Here is a 20,888-nt window from a genome sequence, read left to right on the forward strand (position 1 = left end):
AAGGGAGGGAGGGGTCAAGGATTGAGTAGAGGGAGAAGTGTTGTTTGACCTCTAGGTTACCTGGATTCTGTTGGAACTCTTTTCTGTTGATGGGTGGGGCCATGCAGGCTATAAAAGCTTGACTGGATGAGAGAGAGAGAGACAGAGGAGAGACAGAGAGAGAGACAGAAGAGAGACAGAGAGAGAAAGAAAAACAGAAAGATAGAGAGAGACTGAGAGGTGAGTAGGACTTGGTTTCTGGTCTCCGGTATTTTTTTTTTTCCTGCTTGGGAGTTTGACCTTGGGATGAATACCTTAGTTGTTGGGGAAGCACCAACCATTAAATCCAGAAATTGACTCTTCTTCCTCCATCCCTTTTCTCTTTCAGAAATGGAGCCCAATGAGCAGCTGCGGCCATCCAGCGACAGACCCCAGAACGTCCTTGGGGACCCCTGGAAGGCCCCTTTGTTTGTCCTTGGGGTCTATGTATTCGTTAGCCTCTGCGTATTTCTCCACCTATGCAAGTAAGTTGCTCCTGTTAAAGGGAGTATCATCACCACAACCTGGGGAGCCCTGGAGCACAGAAAGCCCCCCAAAATATTGGTACAACTAATTGGAGAAAGTATAGAATCCTCCAGGGCTGGAAGGGACATTGGAGGTCTTCTAGTCCAACCCCCAATCTTGAAAATCTGGAGCCCCCATTAAGAATTATCTTTGTTATCATTGTTAAGAAAACAATGTACCATTCAATTATATTTGATTCTTTTCTTCTTCTTTAATCCCCAGAAAAAGGTCTCTGCAAGTGTCGCCAGAACAACGAAATGAAGATGTGGAGGCCGCTATAATCACGGTGGAACCGTACATACCGGAACCCATCTACCCCAACATCCCCATCATTGATGAGTGAAGGATGTCAGACGTTCTGCCTTGCACGACAATGTGAGGGTTGGTAAGTGAACTAATTTGGTTGTCAGGTTTTCTTTATTTTTCTATTTTAAAGGTATTCTGTTGTTATTATTATTGTTTTTTTAAAAAAACAACGTTTTATTGGTTTTTTTAAAATTTTACAAGGAAAAGGGTAGTGGATAGGTACAAATTTTGACGGTTGCAATGTGCGGTAGGTGTCCCCTCCCTCCATACTCAAAGTATACATTTACGAAAAATTTCATTACTAAATAGTTACATATAGTCAGCATATAAGTTCAATTAATAAATTCGGTCAACTTATGTCAAGCAAGTTTTCTTATTCATTTTTGTGATCTGAGTTTTCTCGGTGTCGCCCCATCTCCCCCCGCTGGCAGAGCTCCGGCCCCTCCCGTGTCCTGTATATCTGGTGTAAGGTCATCTGGTTTTTCTAAGAGAGCTTTGTTTTTTTCCATAAAGGCCTGTGCCTCTATGGGTGTATTAATTCTAACTCTTGTGTCCTCCCAGAATACTAGCATACCTTCAGGCATCAGCCATCTGAACTACACCCCCTTCTGGTATAGTTTCTTCGCTAACTGCGAGTAACTTTTTCTTTTTTCCCTCACTTTCTTGGGGATCTGTTTCAGAATGGTTATATTCCTGTCCTGGTATTTCAATTCTTGCCCCCTTTGTGCACTCAGAATCTCATCTCTTGTACTTTTTCTGAGAAATTTAATGTGTACCTCCCTGGGTACGTTATGTGTTCTAGCATACACTGAGTTCACTCTATAAACCAAGTCTATTTCCCACCCCATCTGTTGTTTCTCTCTCTGAATATATTCAGCCAAAATACTTGTCATAATGTCCCTTATATCTTCATCATCTGCTTCCACCACATTTTGAAATCTAAGAAAAAAGGACATTCTCTCAAATTCTATTTTCATTGCTGGGTATCAAGTTCTTTGTTCCCCTTCTGCATCCCTTCCATCCCTTCCCTCATCTCAGCTGTCCCACCCTCCAAAAGGTCCAGTCTCTGTGAGTTTTTATTAATTTGGGCCTGGTTCTCTTTGATTTCTTCTTTCATCTCTTTTAGTTGTTTTTTTATTTCCTCTTGTCCCTGTAGAAGTTGTTGAAACATTTGTTGAAACTCAGTCTCTGTAGTTTTAGGTTGCATCCAAGCTGTTATCATTGATTGTGTACTAGGACTGGACGTTGCAGATGTCGGGGCAGAGGTAGCAAAGCCAGGTTTTCCAGGAGGTGGTTTTTTAGGAGGCATTGTTTGTGGAATGAGAAGATCAGTCAGTACAGAGAGTGATCAGTCAGAAAGGTGAAGCAGCCAGGAGAGTCCAGGAGACAGAAGGTCCAGGCAGAAGAGGATTTTTCTAATCACCCTGGCAGTAGAGTAAAGTTTTTCACTCCAAGGAGTTCAAAAGGTAGCAATCAACAAGAGATTTGTCTGAGTAGCACGGAGACAAAGACCGGAAGCCTGAAGTTTTAAAGGTGGAGTCAGGTTTCACAGTTCATAAAAACAACGGAAGTGTGCCATCTTGCCCTGCCAGCTTCGGGTTTAGAGGCAAAAACAAAGTTTTCAAAGTTCAAAGTTCCCAAAGTTTCCAGATCATCATTATGTTTTGGGATTAAATCCGAAAATTCACTTAGTAAGGGCATGACATCATTGATTGGCTCTCCCCCTCCTCCTTCCCCTGGGGCTGAGAGCAGAATTGTTTCAAGCCGCCTGTCCGAGGGGGGGAAATCCCCCTCCCTCCAGCCGCACCTCTCCAAATCAAGCTGAAAGGAAAAAAACTTAAACTGCTGACAGTTTCTTCAACTTGGTAAGGGAAATGGAGGGAAGTTTACGCCTCACTGCACCGCAGCTGCGTCCTTCTGCTCTCTTTTTCTCCGCACAGCCTCACAGCGAAGACGCCGAAGCATCCCCCATCATGCTCCCCGGTGCCTAGAGCGAGGCGGGGGTCCCCCCCCGGCCGCCACTGATCCAGGGGATCCCCCGCAGTGCCGCTCCTCTGGCAAGAGCCTCTACGGGGCGTCCTGTGCCCCCCAAGGAGTGGGGAGCCCACTGGGAAAGCGCGGGGCGAATAAAGCTTGCCCCGTCGCCATCAGCCACCGGAACCGGAAGTGTTGTTATTATTATTGTTGTTGTTATTGTTATTTAATTCTTAATACCTTTTGTTGTTTTGCATTTCTTGCTTTTGGGGTTTTGTGTGGGGGTGGTTGGACTATGGAAACTAATAGGAAAGAAAACTAGGAGCCTTTAATTTGGTTGCTCTGTTTTTTATTGTTTTGTTTCTATTTCATTATTCTTAAAATATTCAATCTGTGTTTCTTTTGCCCCAGGACAAATTGCGGCAACCATCACATTGTTGACCAGGGCTGAACGTCTGACATCGTCTCCCATCAATGATGGTGATGTTGGGATCGATGGATTCCGGTATGGAGGTTCCACAGTGATGGAGGCCTCCTCATCTTCAGCTGGTGATTCTGGTGACACTTGCAACACCTTCAACGCAGAGGCCAACCATACATGGACCCCAAGGATGACAAAAGTCATTTTCAAGGGGCTTCCGGTTCCGGCGGCTACGGCGACAGGCAAGCCTTTGCCTGCTCCCGCTCTCCCGGTGGGCTTCCCCCGCTTCTGGGGGGGCACAGGACGCCCCGGAGAGGCGTCCTGCCGAGGGAACGGCTCGCGGAGGGCCCTGGCGTCGGCGGCAGCTGGCGGGGGCTTCTCCGCTTCGTTCTAGGCACCGGGGAGCAGTCTCGGAGGGCGCCCGTGTGCGCGCGCCTCGCCCCATGCCGATCGGAGAACGCACTCTTGAACGAAGCAGCGGCAGTATGGTGAGAGGCTTCCCTTCTTCACTCCCTCTGTTTTGAATTTATGGACTTTTCAGCATTTTTTTAAAAAAAAGTTAAACTTTCGGATTTTTGCTAGAGGTGCGGCTAGAGGGAGGGGGATTTCCCCCCCTCCCTTGGACAAGCGGCTTGAGAAGATTTTGCTTTCGCCCCCAGGGGAAGGAGGAGGGGGGAGAGCCAACTAATGATGCCTCACCCTCATAAAAGTGACTTTCATTGGACTTAACTCCAGAACTTATGGGTGAACTGAGAACTTTCTGAACTTTTAAAATTTTATTATGCCTCTGAGCCCAAAGCTGGCAGGGCAAGATGGCACACTTCCGTTGTCTTCATGAACTGTGAAACCTGACTCCACCTTTAAAATTCAGGCTTCCGGTCTTTGTCTCCGAGCCACCCAGAGGAATCTCTTGTGGATTGTTCTTTTCTGAACTCTTGGGAGAGAAAACTTTCATCTATTGCTAGAGTGACTAAAGAAACCCCCATCTGTTTGGATCCTCTGCCTTCTGAATTCGCCTGCCTGCTCTACTCCTCCAGCTGCCCAGTTTCTACTCTGACTGATCTCCTTGCTTCATAAACCATGTCTCCAAAAAGACCACCTCCTGGAAAGCCTGGTTTTGCTACTTCTGCCCCAACGTCTGCAACGTCCAGTCCAGCTACACAGTCAAAGATAACAGAACTGATGCAACCCAAGACTACAGAGATAGACTTTCAACAAATGCTTCAACAAATTCTACAGGGCCAGGAGGAAATTAAGAAACAGTTAAGGGAAATGAAAGATGAAATTAAACAGAACCAAGCCCAAATCTTTAAGAACTCACAGAGACTGGACCTTGTGGAGGGTGGGGTGGCGGAGGCGAGGGGGGGGTAGAGGCTTTACAGAAGGGGAACAAAGAACTCGACATCCAACAAATGAAAATAGAGTTTGAGAGAATGTCCTTTTATCTTAGATTTCAAAATGTAATAGAAACAGATGGGGAAAACATAAGGGACATTATGACTAATATCTTAGCTGAATACATACACAAAGATAAACAGCAGATGGAATGGGAGATAGACCTAGCCTATAGAGTGAATTCAGCATATGCCAGAACACATAATGTACCCAGGGAGGTTCACATCAAATTCCTTAGGAAAACCACAAGAGATGAAATCCTGGGTGTACAAAGGGGGCAAACACTGACATACCACGACAGAGAGATAACCATTCTAAAGCAGATTCCTAAAAAAATTAGGGAAAAAAGGAAAAGCTATTCGCAATTGGCGAATAAATTATACCAGAAGGGGGTGTGGTTTAGATGGTTGATGCCTGAAGGTATGTTGATATTCTGGGAGGAGACAAGAATTAGAATTAACACACCCATAGAGGCACAGGCCTTTATGGAAAAAAATAAAGCGAACCTAGAAAAAACAGAAGACACTACAACGGTCATACAGGACACGGGAGGGGCCGGAGCTCTGCCAGCAGGGGGTGAAGGGTCAACACCAAGAAAGCTCAGATCACAAAAATAAATAAGAAAACCACAATGCTATAAACAGACCGAAAGTAATAATGAATTTATAACTAGACTATATATTATAATTATATAAATTGATTGAAAATTATCTTTTCTAGAATTAATATGCTGATTCTTTATGATTATGTATTAAGGTTTGATATTTTGATGTAACCTAGGAGTCTGGAGGGAGGGGGCGTCTGCCACACTTGCAACTGCCAAAATTTGTAATCATTCCACTTACCCTTTTCCGCATAAATGTTTTTAAAAAAACCAATAAAACTTTTTGGAAAAAAAAAAAAAGTCATTTTCAAGGGTCTCCAAGGAACTTTGGTGGGCTCTTGCTGGATGGCCGCACCAGTTGCTGGACTTGCTCAGATGTGACACCCAACTGTGAGGCAACATCGGTGGTGAGAGGAGACTGGATGATGACACAGGATCCCTCTCGACTTTCTGGAGCAGAGCTAGTTCACCCCCTGGGATGCACCCTGGAGAAGCTCATGAGCAGAAACTGAATGGACTAGCACTTTTCGGCAGTGAAAAAAATACTATGTACTGACATTGTAGACTCCTGACTAATTATACCTTTGCCAAATGCTAAACTTTATTTTTTAATAAATTCAACTTTTGATGAACAAATTAAATAGATTATTGTTGATTAGCCATTATGCCATATCAAGAAACAGAATATTAAATACGAAGCATTAACAACATTGTATATGAAAATTGAATAAAAGAAACAAATAAAAAAGAATAAGAAAAACATAAATCACATTTCTGTATCATCCTACAATTTATTGCAATCAGACCCACCTATGCAGATGTCAAATGAATGTTTTGTTCCAATAAATGTTTAATTCTGACTGCACAGAAAATGATTTAACCCAAGTATCCCAATAGGTTGTTTGTCTAATGTGCAGTCCAAGACTCTGATCTCTCTCTTTCTTATGCACTTGACATTCAATATTCCAGATTGTTGGTGAAGCAATCTTTTTTTTTAATTTATTTATTTCTGTCTCACCTAGTTACATGAGAGATAAGGAGACCAAAGCTCCTAATAGAATTTGTCAGCTGCATAATCCTAGAGAGCTTTATTTGAAATTCTCCATCTTCTAACACAGAGAACTTGGGGACTCTATCAGGTTCATCCAGGACTTCATGAGGGAGGAAACGGCTGCTCTGGCGTCCATCCCTGAGACTTGGCTGGGACTGGAGGGGGCAATTCTGCTCACGGATCTCAGCCTGGATGGTTTCTGGGTTTGGCACCAGCTGAGTCTCTAGGGGAGGGGAGGGGGGATGCTTGGGGGGCATGCAGGGCCCTTGTCCCACAGATGGCCAGATGAGAGAGGCTGTTTCTTCAGTTGGGCACCAGGAGGCGTCAGTGAGGGCTGCTGTTCTTGCACTAGACTCCCTGCCTGACCTCCAGGGCTCTGGGGCTGGGTGGGCGGTGGAGTCCCCTGGGCTTATGGTGCTGTGGGGCTCCAGACAGCCATCCCCAGATGTGAGCTCAGAGGCACCTCAGGAGTTTATGGCCCCCAAAGCAGCCCTGGGCCCAAATCATCCAGGACCAACTCCTAGCAATGGTAAAAGGAGTCTTTAACTTGCAACCGTTTCTCTATTAACCATTAAGAGTTATAATGGGACTGAAAAAAGTGATTTATGACTATTTTTTCTCTCTTATGACCATTGCAGCATCCCCATGGTCACATGATCCAAAGTTGGATGCTAGGCAACTGGCATGTACTTATGATGGTTGCAGAGTCCCTGGGTCATGTGATCCCCTTTTCTGACCTTCTGACAAGCGAAGTCAGTGGGGAAGGAAGAAACCTCTGAATGACTTTCAAGATTTATTGAGCTGGAAGGGAAGGGAGTTACAAGAATTACAGCCATTCAACCATTTCCCATTTCCAAACATGTTGATATGATTTTATTTGACTCCTGCATACTATTTAAGTGGAAATAATTAACGTGTTCTTTCAAAGAAAAGGAAATTTTACAATTCTTTCAATATTATGGTGTTATGTCTCATATTTTTACATTTGTTCTGGCTGTGAGATGCTCCTTTGTGTTCAGGTCTGGCCTCAGGAGGATAATGTAGCACTTGGGGATGAAGATGCAGCCTAGCAGACCAGCACTGGAGGCGAGGATGGAGAAGACCTGAACAGCCACCATGTATTTCCCTTTGGTGCTCAGGTAGGTGGGCACAAAAGTCACCCAGACACTGCAGAAGACCAGCATGCTGAAGGTGATCAGCTTGGCTTCGTTGAAGGCCCCAGGCAGATTCCTGGCCAGGAAAGCCACCGTGAAGCAGATGGCAGCCAGGAAGCCCATGTAGCTGAGGGTGACGTAGAACATGACAACGGCCCCTTCGTTGCATTGCAGGATGATCTCTCCAGGCTGGGAGTGGAGGTCAGAGTCAGGGAATGGGGGAGAAACTCCCAGCCAGATGGAGCAGATGATAATTTGGACTGCAGAAGAAGAAAGGATGATGGAGTTGGCCAAGCTCTTCCCCAACCATCTCTTCACTCGGTTTCCTGGTTTTGTGGCCAGGAAAGCCAGCACCACTGTGATGGTTTTGGCCAAGAGAGAAGAAACAGCAACTGAGAAGATGATGCTGAAAACAGTTTGTCGGAGAAGGCAGGTGGCTTTCCTTGGCTGACCAATGAAGAGAGAAGGAGACAAGAAGCAAAGCAGGAGGGAGACCAGGAGGATGTAGGAGAGATCCCGGTTGTTGGCTTTGACAATGGGAGTTTCTCCATATTTAATGAAGATAATTAAAACAAGGCCTGCAGTTAGGAACAAGACCAGGGCAAAAGAGACCAGGATGATGCCCAGATGTTCATAAGAGAGAAAGGTTATAACTTTGGGGATACATTGGACTCTGGCCTCATTTGGATATTTGTCATCTGGACACTTGGTGCATTTTCCTGCATCTGAGAAAAAAAAAACATACTCCCTTACTATTCTCTCCTTTTATCTTTCAGGAAATACCTTATTTGGACAACAAGTGATACCAGGAGATATTGTCTAGGACACATTTATTAGTACCTCTAGTGAGAGATGGTAAAAAGTATAAGACTTTTTTAAAAAATCAATTTTTGTTTAATCGTCTATGAAAGTGAGAGAAGAATTGGGACCCAAATAATTTCCTGTGTGATGTTCAGAACCAAACTTTATTATTTGATGTATGTAATGAATCAATTCCACTTCCTTTCCTCCAGTCTCACCCACCTTCCTGAGTGGAGAAGGTCCCCTCCGGACAAGGAACGCAGTCATAGCAGCAAACTGGCTCTCCTTCTCGAGCCCTCTTGACAAATCCAGGATGACAATTTTCCACACATCTGGACTCAGGCAGGGACTGAGCAGAAAAACAAGGAATGCCAAAGAAAAGATGTTAGGACTCTCCGTCCATGGAAAATGGAGGTAGAAATGGAGGGAGACAAGTAGCCTCTGGTCTTCACTGAGGTAAATATGAAACTTCTTGATTACTTCTAAACAGATGCAGGAAGTATAACAACTGGCAGATTCTTTATTTAGTTCCTCCCTTTTCCTTTTGGAATTTAACATTGCAATAAGGTACTTTTCTACTTAATAGTCTAGAGCAGTGTTTCTCAAAGTGGTCCGTACCGCCCCCTTGGGGGGCGTTAAAGAAGTGCAAGGGGGCGGTAGGAAGTTCCGCCTTACATGGGGGCGTTGAACGTACAGAAGGGGGCGTTGAACAAATTCTATTTATTACTTGTTCTGTGACTAGGCGGACTCACACAGCAGTCATTGCGCGCGGCACGCAGGCAAACCTGCAACACCGATCGTTGCTGTTGGAAACATGGCTTTCATACGAGCGAATATGCACTTCCTTAGTCAGTCTTGGGTCTAACATTGCGTCCCCAGTAGCGCAAGGAATAGAAAATTCAATAAAATCCCATAGAATGCTGATCAAATTTCTATGATATCGTATTCAAATTTCTATGCTGTGCTACTGGGGGTCTAGTGTTTGCCGCGCGCAGTGACTGCTGTGTGAGTCAGCCTCCTTTCACTGCGCCAGGAATGGAGGCTTCCCCAGTAGCACAAGGAATAGAAATTTCAATAGAATCTCATAGAAAGGTGATCAAATTTCTACGGTATTCTATTTAAATTTCTATGGCTGTGCTGTTGGGGTTGCTGGGTCTTCTTGTTTAGGCGTCCTTGGTACATCTGACGAGCGAAAATGCCAGTTTCGGATACGTCCTTCCCTTCTGTCTGAACAGCCAATCACATTACAGATCGTCATTTGTGTGTCAGACGTCGGAGATGCCCAGTAATTACTACCATAGAGTTATGAATAGAATTTCATCAAATTTCTGTGGTATTCTATTGATATTTCTATGAATATTTTTTTACTGGGATTTTTCAGAAATTTGAGTCATATACCCGGTGGAAAAAAGTCATAGAGTTATGAATAGATTTCCACAGAAATATTGTAAAATTCTATTGATAACTCAATAGAATAGGCTTTTTCCACCGGGATGATGTTGTTAATCGACGGATTTTCAAATTAATTGTACTATCAGCCATCCTAAGATAAGGTGAGTGTTTGACCACCTCTATGGTCGTTCTAACCGTTAGAACTATTGTTATTGATGTAGAATTTAAATAAATATTTCGTATAAGTCGATGTACAAGATTACAACATCCGTGCTTCAATATCTTGTTATAAATTAATAGAGTTCAGTCATAAAGCTGGCCTATTGTTTCTGGGGCTCGTAACATAAAAGCTAAGCTGCTTGCAAACTAGGATATAGCAAGCACTTGCAAACATTCCTGTAACATAAAACGTCTTTTCTTGCAACTGCTTGCATAGCCACACACAAACGTAAAAAATGCAACCACTTGCTTTTGGCAATGTAACAGAAACCTCCAATCCGCTTGCAAAGCCGTTCCCAAATTTGCATGCAGCTGGAGGCGCTTTACAAAACAAAGCAAGAAGCTTTATGTTACAAGCATTTGCAAGTAGGCGCAAAGCCACTTACAAGTTTGCAAATGCAAACGACTTTTGCGATCGGCTTTATGTTACGAGCCCCTGGTTTTTTGATTTATCAATTAGGAGTGTTAGGTTATTACATTAGGTAGTTTGCATGTAAGGTTTCTTAATATTTATAGTAAGTTGATAACACCATATATTTTTTTTCAGATTTTTTTTGGTTACCGAAGTTATGTCTCAGAACACATTAAAGAAAAAGTGCAGACAGTATTCAGTTGAATATTTGAAATTCGGCTTTATTACTGCTCCTCATAATGATCAAAAGCCTTTGTGTCTTATTTGTGAGAAAGAACTCTCTAATGAGGCGATGAAGCCATCAAGACTCGCTGAACACCTCAAAAAAATGCATCCTGATAAGGTGAACCAAGATCTATCGTACTTTCAAGCTTTACGAGACAAATTAAGGCAAAGAAAATCTATCGTCTCTTTTCTGACAAAACAAACACAAAAAGCTGACGATGGACTCGTTTGTTCTTACAATATTGCCAAACTAATTGCTAAATCAGGGAATCCGCATTCAATTGGAGAGAAGCTTCTTTTACCTGTCGTAGAAGAAGTGTTGCGCACAGTAGTACATCATAGCTCTCCTAGTGTCATCACCAAATCTATTCCTCTCAGTGATGATACTGTTCGAAGAAGAATTGATGAAATGGCTGAAGATATTGAAGAAAGTTTGTGTGATATTCTGAAAAAACAAAGATTTGGCCTGCAACTGGATGAATCTACGCTACCAGGCAATGAAGCACTGCTCTTGGGTTATGCTCGTTTTATTAAAGATAATGAAGTAATGCAAGAATTACTGTTTGCTAAGGAGTTGGAAACAGACACTCGAGGTGCGTCTATTTTTACGGTAGTTGAACAATTCTTCAAAGAACAAGATATACCAATGAAAAACATCATTGCTTGTGCTACAGATGGTGCTCCCGCATTAACAGGAAAACACAAGGGATTTCTTTCTTATTTAAAAAAGGCAGTACCAGACGTTTTTACGATACATTGTGTAATTCATCGACAGCATTTGGTTGCCAAAAACTTGAGCTGTCGTCTTCATAATTCCTTCAGCATTGTTGTAAAATCAGTGAATAAAATTAAGAATCAACCCCTCAATTCTCGAATATTACGTCAATTGTGTGTTGAGAATAACGAAGAATTTGACCGTCTCCTTCTACATACCGAGGTGAGATGGTTATCCAAAGGAAACTGTTTTAAACGATTTTATTCTCTGTTCGACACAGTCGTGCAATTTTTACAGGAAAATAAATGCAGTGATTTGAGTGATGATCTCTTGGCATGCAAAACGGATATTGCGTATTTAACTGATTTATTCTGTATATTCAATGATTTAAATTTGCAATTACAAGGTGATGATATAAGCCTCATTAAGGCAAAATCTAAAATTTGTAATTTCATAGAAAAGCTGCGTTTCTTCAGAGAAAACATTGGTCGTTTGAATTTGTCTCATTTTCCAACTCTTAAACTACAAATTGCTGACACTGATACTTCTATAGTAGATGACGACCTCTTGATTTATTGTGATCATTTGAAATCTCTGCAGGAGAACATGATTGAAAGATACCAAGATCTTATAAATATGGAAATCCCGGACTGGGTGCTAAATCCATTTACTTATGTTTGTGGAAGTGACACTAATCTTGTAATTCAAGAAGACTTAATTGCTGTAAAGAACGACTTTGAATTGAAACCTCTCTTCAAAAAATCGTACGCGGATTTTTGGTTGCAGAAAGAAATTCCTGAAAGATATCCAAATTTGTGGGAGGCAATTAAACTTTATTTTCTTGCTTTCCCATCATCTTACATGGCTGAACGCGGATTTAGTGCGGTTTCTAAACTTCTTACCAAGCAAAGAAATCGCCTGCAAATTGTAAAAAGGGGAGATTTGAGACTACTTCTAAGCAACATCGATCCTAGAGTGAGTGAATTGGTTGCGAAACATCAGTGTCATCCATCTCATTAAAAGTTCTGAATAAAAGTTGAGTTTATCAAACATTGTTCTGCACCATTAAAATTTATTTACATGTAACACATTTTGCAATTTAATACATTTTGTATATTATACAATTAAATAATCTTTAGGGGGCGGTGGCAAATCAAATTGTGTCTTAAGGGGGGGATGGTTAAAAAAAGTTTGAGAAACACTGGTCTAGAGGGATGGAATTGAAAAAAAGATTTAAGTATGATGATTTATTCATGTTATCATGTTACAAAAAAAAATTAGGAAACCTTTATTCCATTAGATTTTTAAAAGATAGAATAAAACTGTGATGAAGAAAGAAACCTCTGAGCAGTACAATCTTGAAAGGGTTCCATAAAACATGGCAAAGCCCCTCCACTTAGGTCCCGTCTGTTGAAGAACTTCCATTAGATGACACCAACTGGCATGGGAGGCCAACCACCCTGGAGACTATAGGCTTTGCCCACTTGAAATGGGACCTCAGGCTTTGGAAAACAGAGAGAAGACACCAAAATTTATCTCACCTTATTGAGCAACTTTAGCTGTGAAAGAGCATCTTGTCTGATAGAAAGTCTCTGCCTTTTAAAATACGCCAGAATCTCTTCCCTGGGATCCTCTTTGGGGAGAACCAATAAGCCCAAAATGGCCAGATCTGCTGTTATCTCTCCATTTTGGTCCAAGTACAGTTTGCTATCACAAATATTCCAAAATTCATTCTTCTCCAGAAAGGGATGAAACTAGAATGGGAACATCCAGGAATATGAAAAACAGAAAACTTTGTTTCTTATCCCACATTGAATCTTTCTTCTACAATTGTCTCATCTCAAAATATGGTTAAATAGGATACAAATACTGCCATTATCTTCATAAGTGAATGAAAAAGTTTGAGAAAAATTTATCAAACTACAGAGAAAATATAATAGACACAATTGGTCAATTATAGGGAACATTTTAGAGCAGATAACAAATAAAATGAACAGAGAAAAAATGATTATTCATAAACTCTTTGAAAACAACAGATTGATTCCCAGAAATCATGGGTTGATGAAGAAGAAATCTGTCAGGCTAATCTTCTCCCTTGTAATCCTGATGGAAAACACCTCCAGATCAGAGATGGGTTCCTACCTGTTTGGACCAGTTTGGCTGAAACGGTAGTAACCTGGTGGCCTGGGTTGCTGGAACCAGCAGCAACCCAGGCTGGCCACGCCCCTGAACCAGTTCTCTCGGCCATATTGTTTTTGGCTTCTGCGCATGCGCAGAGCAACCGGCAGTAGCAGTAGCCAGAACCCACCCCTGGCTCAATCCCACTTAGGAACCTCAATTTACTCGTGAGCCCCATTGGCCTTTCTCCCTGCCACTCCTGGCCAATGTGGCTCATGAGTAAACTGCAGCTAGGATCTCCCGCGTGTTGCACACCTGAAAACGGCATGGAGGCATGGGTGAAAGCTGGGAGGGGGTGCAACACACGGGACGGGACTTGGCCAGCCCTGCTGTTGCAGTAGCTTCCTGGGCGAGCCACTCCCCACCTCCCCAGACCAGGCCCTCAGCTCGTGCCAGACTGAGGCTACAGCCACCACCTGCTCCTTTGTCCACCCAGCCGGTGGGAGCCACAGCTGTGCCGGTCATGGCTGAGAGCTTTCTTTGCCAGCTGGCAGCTGAAAAGTTCTCCCTCTTAAAAGCCTCCAGTGATGGAGCTTTCGGATCCAACCACACTTTAACCAACCAACCAACCAACCAACCGGGGCTTAGTTTGGACACAGAAGAAGAAAGAACCGGTGAGTGTCTGTGCCCAGGCGTGGGGGATGTTGGGGGGGAGGCTGAGGGGGGGGATGCTCGGGGGGGGGAGCGGTAGGGTAGGGGCTCTCTGAGTAAGTGGACAAGAAGGCGGCGGATAACCTCACTTTCCAGTCTCCGGTGAGTGGCTGCATCCAGCCGGGGGATCAGAGGGGGCAGCTGAGTGAGCGCTGGGCAAGCAGGCAGGAGGGAGACCTCGGAGGCTCATTGTCAACCCAGCTTTGCGCCCAGTTGGCTCCAATTGCATAACCATCAGTTGGCTTCACGGTCGGGCATGGGGAGTTGGGGGATGCCGCTGGGCAGGAGCGGTTTGGCTCAGTTGTTCAGCAGGCGGCAAAGCGGACCGACTCAAAAAGGATGATGGGGATCTTCGGTGGAGCCGGTCGAGGGAGCAACTCCTGGTTTATTGAGTCTTATTGAATTGATAGGCCTTGCCTTGGGGTGAGGGGTGGGCCCAAATTGCACCCCACTGCAGGCGTCTCTCAGCCGTTGTGTGCAGGGAAAAACCTTGCACAGTAAAGAAAACCTTCTCGTGAGTGTGAGGTAATTAACAATTTCTCGAACTCTTGGGAAGTTTTTCTTTACTGTGCAAGGTTTTTCCCTGCACACAACGGCTGAGAGACGCTCACAATGAGGTGCAATTTGGGGGTGCTGGGTGGGGCAGGGGATGGGCTGGGCCAGGCCACAAGATGCACATCTTACTGGAGACTGGCAGCTCCGGATCTTGTGGCTTTTGGGGGGTTTTCTTTAAAAAAATGCCTCTGCAGAGGAGCTGAAAACCTCCGAGGTTGCTTTGGGAGAGGCAAGATGGACAGCATACCACCCCCCCTCCAGCCTTGGAGCAACTCTGGGCCCTTCCACACTAAAGAAAATCTTCTGGGAGTGAGAAGTTGTTCATTGCCTTCGCTGTGCAAGGGCCGGGAGTTGCTGCAGGCTCCGAGGCTGCAGGCGCCCAGGGAGGGGGGAATGCTGCCCATCTGCCTTCCCCCTCCAGAAGCAACCTGGTGTTTTTTTTGGGAGGGGGATCCCCAGAGCACCCTGGGAAAGGACTTTGGCGATCGGCCTGCCGCTAAAAGCAAACAATGAGGTGAGGCGCAGAGCTGGTTGGAAGAGGGAGGGAGGGAGGGAGGGAGGGAGGGAGGGAGAGAGAGAGAGAGAGAGAGAGAGAGAGAGAGTATGTATTGGCCGGTTTCATCCAAATGAGTATTTATTTCAGGTGGATCTCCTACCTTTGGAAGGAGGAAAGGAAGGGGTAGAAAGGGAGAGAAAGAAAAAGAAGGGAGAAAAAAGAAAGAAAAGAAAAAAGAAATAAAAGGGAAAGAAAGAAAGAAAGAAAGAAAGGGAGGGAGGGAGGGAGGGAGGGAGGGAGGGAGGGAGGGAAAAGAAAGTGACTAAGATATAGATGGGTGGATGGATGTATATATACATAAATGGAGGGAGGGAGGGAGAGAAAAAAGAAGAGAGGAAGGAAAGCTCCAGAAGACTCTTTGAAACAGCACAGCAATCTAGGCTTGGAAGGGATCTCAGAGGTCATCTAGTCCAACCCCCTGCTCCAGCAGGAGACCTTATATCCTTTGGGAGGGAGGGAGGGAGAGAAAATGAGAGGAAGGAAGGACAGAAACCATGGCTTCAGAAGACTCTTTCAAACAGCACAACAATGTTTGAAAGGGCTGGAAGGGATCTTGGAGGTCATTATCTAGTCCAACCCCTGCTCTAGTAGGGTCAGAAGGGACCTTGGAAGTCATCTAGTCCAACCCCCTGCTCCAGCAGGAGACCTTATATCCTTTGGATTATTTTGGTGCCTCTAACAGAGAGGAAAATTGCCAGAAAAGGGAAGGAGTTTACAAGGACAAGGCTGCCATGCAGAGGAAGGCAGAGACAGTCCTTGACTTCTGACAATTGAGCCCAACATTTTGGTTGCTAAGCAAGAGCATTGTTAAGTGAGTTTTGCCACATTTTATTCAAACCATGACATCTCCTGGCTCTAACAGTCATGTGCAGGCTAGGGAAGAACAGCTGAAGGCCTGTGTAATGTTCTAATGGGCAGAAGTGATAGTTAAATATGTGGCAGAAAATGGACTCTGGGCTTGTTTTTCCAAATGCAATAAGTGAGGTTGAATGTGTATAGTTTTAGAAGAGCTGTGTGTGTGTGTGTGTATGTGTGTGTGTGTACACATACAGTATATATGTATAGTAGATAATGTATCTTTTTGTGTGCCTATACACCCACTAAACTGTTGTGGCCCAGCAGGACCCGTTGGAGCTGCCACCAGACTCCGAGAGTGAGGGTCCCTATGAGTCGGCTCTGGAGAATGAGGAGGACCTTGGGCAGGGTTCTGACTCCGAGCAGGGATCGGAGAGTCTGGTCGGCCACCAGGAGGTGTTATGTGTGGACGAGGGAAGAAGGGGGGTCAGAACACTAAATTATGTAATATGTATGTACACATATGGCATATATACATAGGATTAAATTGTGTATTTTGGATGTTCATTAATAGTAAATAAATAGACAGGGGAATTGTATGTTGCTAAGGCAAGGAGAGGCCAGGCAAGGTACCCCTTGTCATGAGTGATGTCAAGTTGGCCATGCCCACCCAATCACATGCCCACTAAGCCACACCCACCCAGTCACATGACTACCAAGCCACGCCCACAGCACAGGTAGTAAAACTTTTTGAATGCCACCACTGGATACAGCCGTCTTCCAATAATTGACTCCTGTTACACACGAGTGTAAGATCCGCTCACTCTTATTCCAGAGTGTCAGACATGGAAAAAGTGAATTCAGTTACAAGAGAGGAGATTTTAACTGAATGAGAGGAAAAAATATGATTAAAAGATGAGCTGTTTTAGAGCTGAGCCAGTAAAGCAGAGAAGTTCAGTCTCCTCTTCATGGATCGTCTGAGAGAAAAGACTGAGCAGCCATCAGTCAGAGAAATTTGAACTGGGATTCCTACAGAGAGGAGGGGGTTGGGCTAGATGGTCTCGGGGTCTCCTCCTAATTTATAAAGGTTGTCATGCCACAACATGTACTGTATTTTTCGGAGTATAAGATGCACCAAGGTTTTGAAGAGGGAATTTTTTTAAAAAAAGTAGGTAGTAGTTAGGTAGGTAGAGGGAGAGAAAGAGAGAGAAATACAGTAGGTAGGTAGGGATAGAGAGAGAGAGAGGGTAGGTAGGTAGAGGGATAGAGAGAGATAAATAAAAAGAGATAGAGAAAGAAAAACAGTAGGTAGGTAGGGAGAGAGAGAGTAGGTAGGTAGGTAGGTAGATGTTTCCAGGTGTATTTATCCATTTGCTGGAGAAGGAAATCGCTGACAATCTGCAGCACCTAAGACTTTGTTTCTGCTGGCAAAGCACTTGATCAATGTAATTCTCATCAACCAGTTAAAGAGCTTTCCAAGAGGGGAAAAAAGTTTTTACATTCTGCAAACCTCCCCAAAACAGCCTGTTTTTGTGAAAACACTCCCCCTCCTTTTAAAAAGTCATGAATAGCCTTGGGGGGGGGGGCTTGCAGAGTGCTCTGGGGGGTGGGCAAAATGAGCAAAAAATGACCCGTTTTTTATAAAAACAAGCCCGTTTTCTGTCAAAACAATTGCATGCATAGCCTTATGGAGGGGGCAAAATGGTCCATTTTTTGCTCATTACTGCCCTCCCCAGCCCCCAGGAACTCTCTGAAAGACTCCATAAGGGTATGCACGGCCATTTTGGTGAAGGGGCGGGGCTTCGGGAGCCAAAAAATGCTGTATTCGATGTATAAGACGCACTCAGATTTTCAGCCTCTTTTTTGAGGGAAAAAGGTGCGTCTTATATTCTGAAAAATATGGTAACTGTTCTGCTGTTGTTGCTGTAGCCCCACCTAGTGGCCGGGGGCAGATAAGCATCACTATAAGGTCTGAAGCCAGACTCCATTTTCTGTCAGACTTTGGAGAAGACGGAAGCAGCCGTTGTGACCGAGACCCCTGGTCATCCGGAGACGCCCTCCGTCCCTCACACGGAGCATCGCTGGGGAGGTTCCAGCTGCTTCTTTGCTGGCTGTTAGTTAATGCTGCCTATCTCGTCTTTCTATTTGATTTCCACTCTTTGCATCTCCTCAGTTTCACCTGCCCTCTTCTCCCAATAAAGCATCCAGATCCACGCCAGGCTCCCTTTCATTGGAGGAGAATAGGGGGGCTTAGCTGCCTGTCCAGCTGCACACAGACCCACCTGCAATGGGGACGGAAGAAAGGTGGAATTCCACCAGGCTAATCACAAACCCACAAATACGGGAATTTATTTTAAAAAGAATTCAGCATTTTCCAATTAGCAGTGCTAAATATCAAAATGCCATGGTATCTACTCTTTGGAACCATTAATTCCCTGAGTAATTAAATTGGCCAGATCTGTTGAGATGGTTTCCCTCCTTCTCCTCTGGATTCCTCCTCCAAAGGATCTAAGATTAATGGATCCATATCGGGACCCCCTTACCTGCCATGGCTGCAGCCTTGGAGACCCCAAGATCTTTTCATTCTCCTTCCTTCCCCTCCTCGATCTGGAGGAATATGCAGCATTCAAGGCCTGGGCCAGAGTCTTTATGAGACTGTAACAGTGGTAGTCATTTGGGATCTCTATTCTGTCCCTTTTCCATTGGGTCTCCAGTGGGGCTTTCTGGGTGCATCTTCTGCGGCCTTTGACAGAAAAGACATTATTTGAAAGAGAACAATGAAAATAATGATCTGGAAAATCTACTTCCAAAAATAAATAGGGTTTAAAAGGAGAATCTTTTGGCCTTTCTTTTCCCAGATAACCAAAGTTCCAAATACTATGGATGTATTTGAGAAGTCTGCGCTTGTCCATTTCATACACTGCAAAAGTTGTGGTGATCCAGACTTTCCCCTCAATGGGTCCTGGGAGACGCATAAGTGTTAAATGGAAAGGAAGAATTCTGTTCCAAATGGAATCAAATTCTATGAAGTGAACAAAGACTTTGACTTGTCTCCACTTAGAGAGGGAATCCCTGAGGTATGCAGTATATCCAGTTGTTGAGAAGAGTTGTGATATAACCACACAAATTCCATTCCTGACAAGCACAGGAGTAAAAGTCCTCATGAAATTCTCTCCATTTTCTGTGTCTGAAGCAAAGAGGCCAATCAGGGTCCATCTGAAGTGGAGGAGCAGGTGGACAATTGCTGGGTAATGGATTCCTTCTTTGGGGTCCATCAGGTGGAAAAAGGGGAATTTGCTTTTATCACTCAGAACCTCTGAAGCTGTTCCATATTTGATCTGAAAAAGGAATTGAAAGGATTAGAGCCGTGATGGGGAACCTGTGGCATGCAGAGCATCCTCTCCCGGCACGCCAGCCGCCCCAACCCAGCTCCACTAGCATCCACATGCAGGTGCTCCTCCGGCCGGCCAGCTGGTTTTTGGGCCTTTGTGGAGGGCCAGGGGGGGGGACCCGTGAGTATGCAGGGGGGGGGGCACTCATATTATGCAGGAAACTCCGGAGGGCTGGAAGTGAGTGTGAATGGCCTCCCCCCCCTCCCCTGTGCTTCCTGGCTCAGTTGGAGGCTTCCTTCAGCCTTCAAACAGTTGCAGGGTTTGGGGGAGGGTTGCTTCCAGGTTGGTGCAGGAGGCTGTCCAGGGCCAAAATGGGGCATGGAAAGCGCAGGGTTTTTCCACCCATTATTCCCGAATTGTGAGCTCTTAGGAAAGTATCCCCTCCTTGTGGGTTGCTAACAGTGGTGGGTTTCAAACATTTTTACAACCTTTTCTGTAGGTGTGGCCTGCTTTGTGGGAGTGGCTTGCCAGCCATGTGACCAGGTGGAAGTGGCTTGGCAGTTCATGTGACCGGGTGGGAGTGGCTTGGCAGTTCATGTGACCGGGTGGGAGTGGCTTGGCAGTTCATGTGACCGGGTGGGAGTGGCTTGGTAGTCATGTGACCGGGAGGGAATGGCCAAGGCGATGTCAGCATTCCCAGTCAAGATAGAGGTATAAATTACACAGAAAAGAAAGAGGCATCCATACATCTGAATTTAACTTCAAAGCAGTGGCAACAACTTAAATTCATTCAATAATAATGTTTGTTAGGGCTATGCACTGTTTTTGAATATATAGGAATGTAAAGCCCACAGCATCTACTTGGTACTTTTTAAAGCAGCGGCACCTTTTTCCTGGATTCATGAAATATCTACTTTAAAGAGTTGTGGGTGGGTACTATATTTACAGTCTTGTATTCTCTTCAGTACTTTGTTTGGAACAGAATCCAAAGTACCATGCAGTCCTAGCATTTGTACTAAAGCTAGGCAAGTTATTTTACAGGGCTCTGAGCTCTCCTCCAGATCCGGTCAATGAAGCAGATGTTCCAAAGTACTCCCACAACTTTCCAATGCTTTGAAATCCCACCGAATGATTTAGACAGGCCTATTTCATACTTTCTTCTATATGGCAATCAGGGTGGTTTTACAGATGGGTCACAGGTGGTCTATTTTTCTAGTACTTAGAGGGCCAAGAACTGCCTTTCCTAGATTGCAGCTTTAGCTTCCTCGAATGTTAACACACCTTCAGGCCATTCAAATATAGACTAGCTCTGATCCTGGAACCATATCACATGCTTTATATGTTAATATCATATTCAATGTAATCATTATTGCTCAAAAAACAGGCAGCAGTTAGAGTAGTTTGTAACAAAACAAGGGCAATAAACAAGAAGTTGATTCACTACCACCACCCCTATTTTAGCTTCTTTCTGTCTTATCTAATATTTTCCTGCAATTCTTCCATAATCCAGACTACTAAAAAGAGTTCTACATAATTAGCCTTTTAAAATAAGCTTGATGTCCAACAGATTTCCTACTTATTAATATGAACAGGTTCTGGCCTGTTGCTT

The 20,888-nt window shown here is 44.3% G+C and overlaps 2 protein-coding genes across 2 annotated transcripts in view; both read right to left on the reverse strand.

Moving 5' to 3' along the window:
* LOC309392714 (vomeronasal type-2 receptor 26-like) overlaps positions 1-20,888 on the reverse strand; it is a gene marked incomplete at both ends in the record, with an annotated part of 269,160 nt that overhangs the window by 66,402 nt on the left and 181,870 nt on the right. The window lies entirely within an intron of this gene.
* The window catches only part of LOC309393754 (vomeronasal type-2 receptor 26-like), a gene marked incomplete at both ends in the record, with an annotated part of 47,224 nt that continues 33,601 nt past the window's right edge, over positions 7,266-20,888 (reverse strand). The window contains 2 exons of the mRNA XM_081956249.1: positions 7,266-8,173; positions 8,472-8,598. Coding sequence (XP_081812375.1) covers positions 7,266-8,173; positions 8,472-8,598 — 1,035 coding nt within the window. The remainder of the gene's footprint in view (positions 8,174-8,471; positions 8,599-20,888) is intronic.

This window comes from Natrix helvetica (genome assembly GCF_964273705.1).
Source record: "Natrix helvetica genome assembly, chromosome: 5".
NCBI lineage: Eukaryota > Metazoa > Chordata > Lepidosauria > Squamata > Natricidae > Natrix > Natrix helvetica.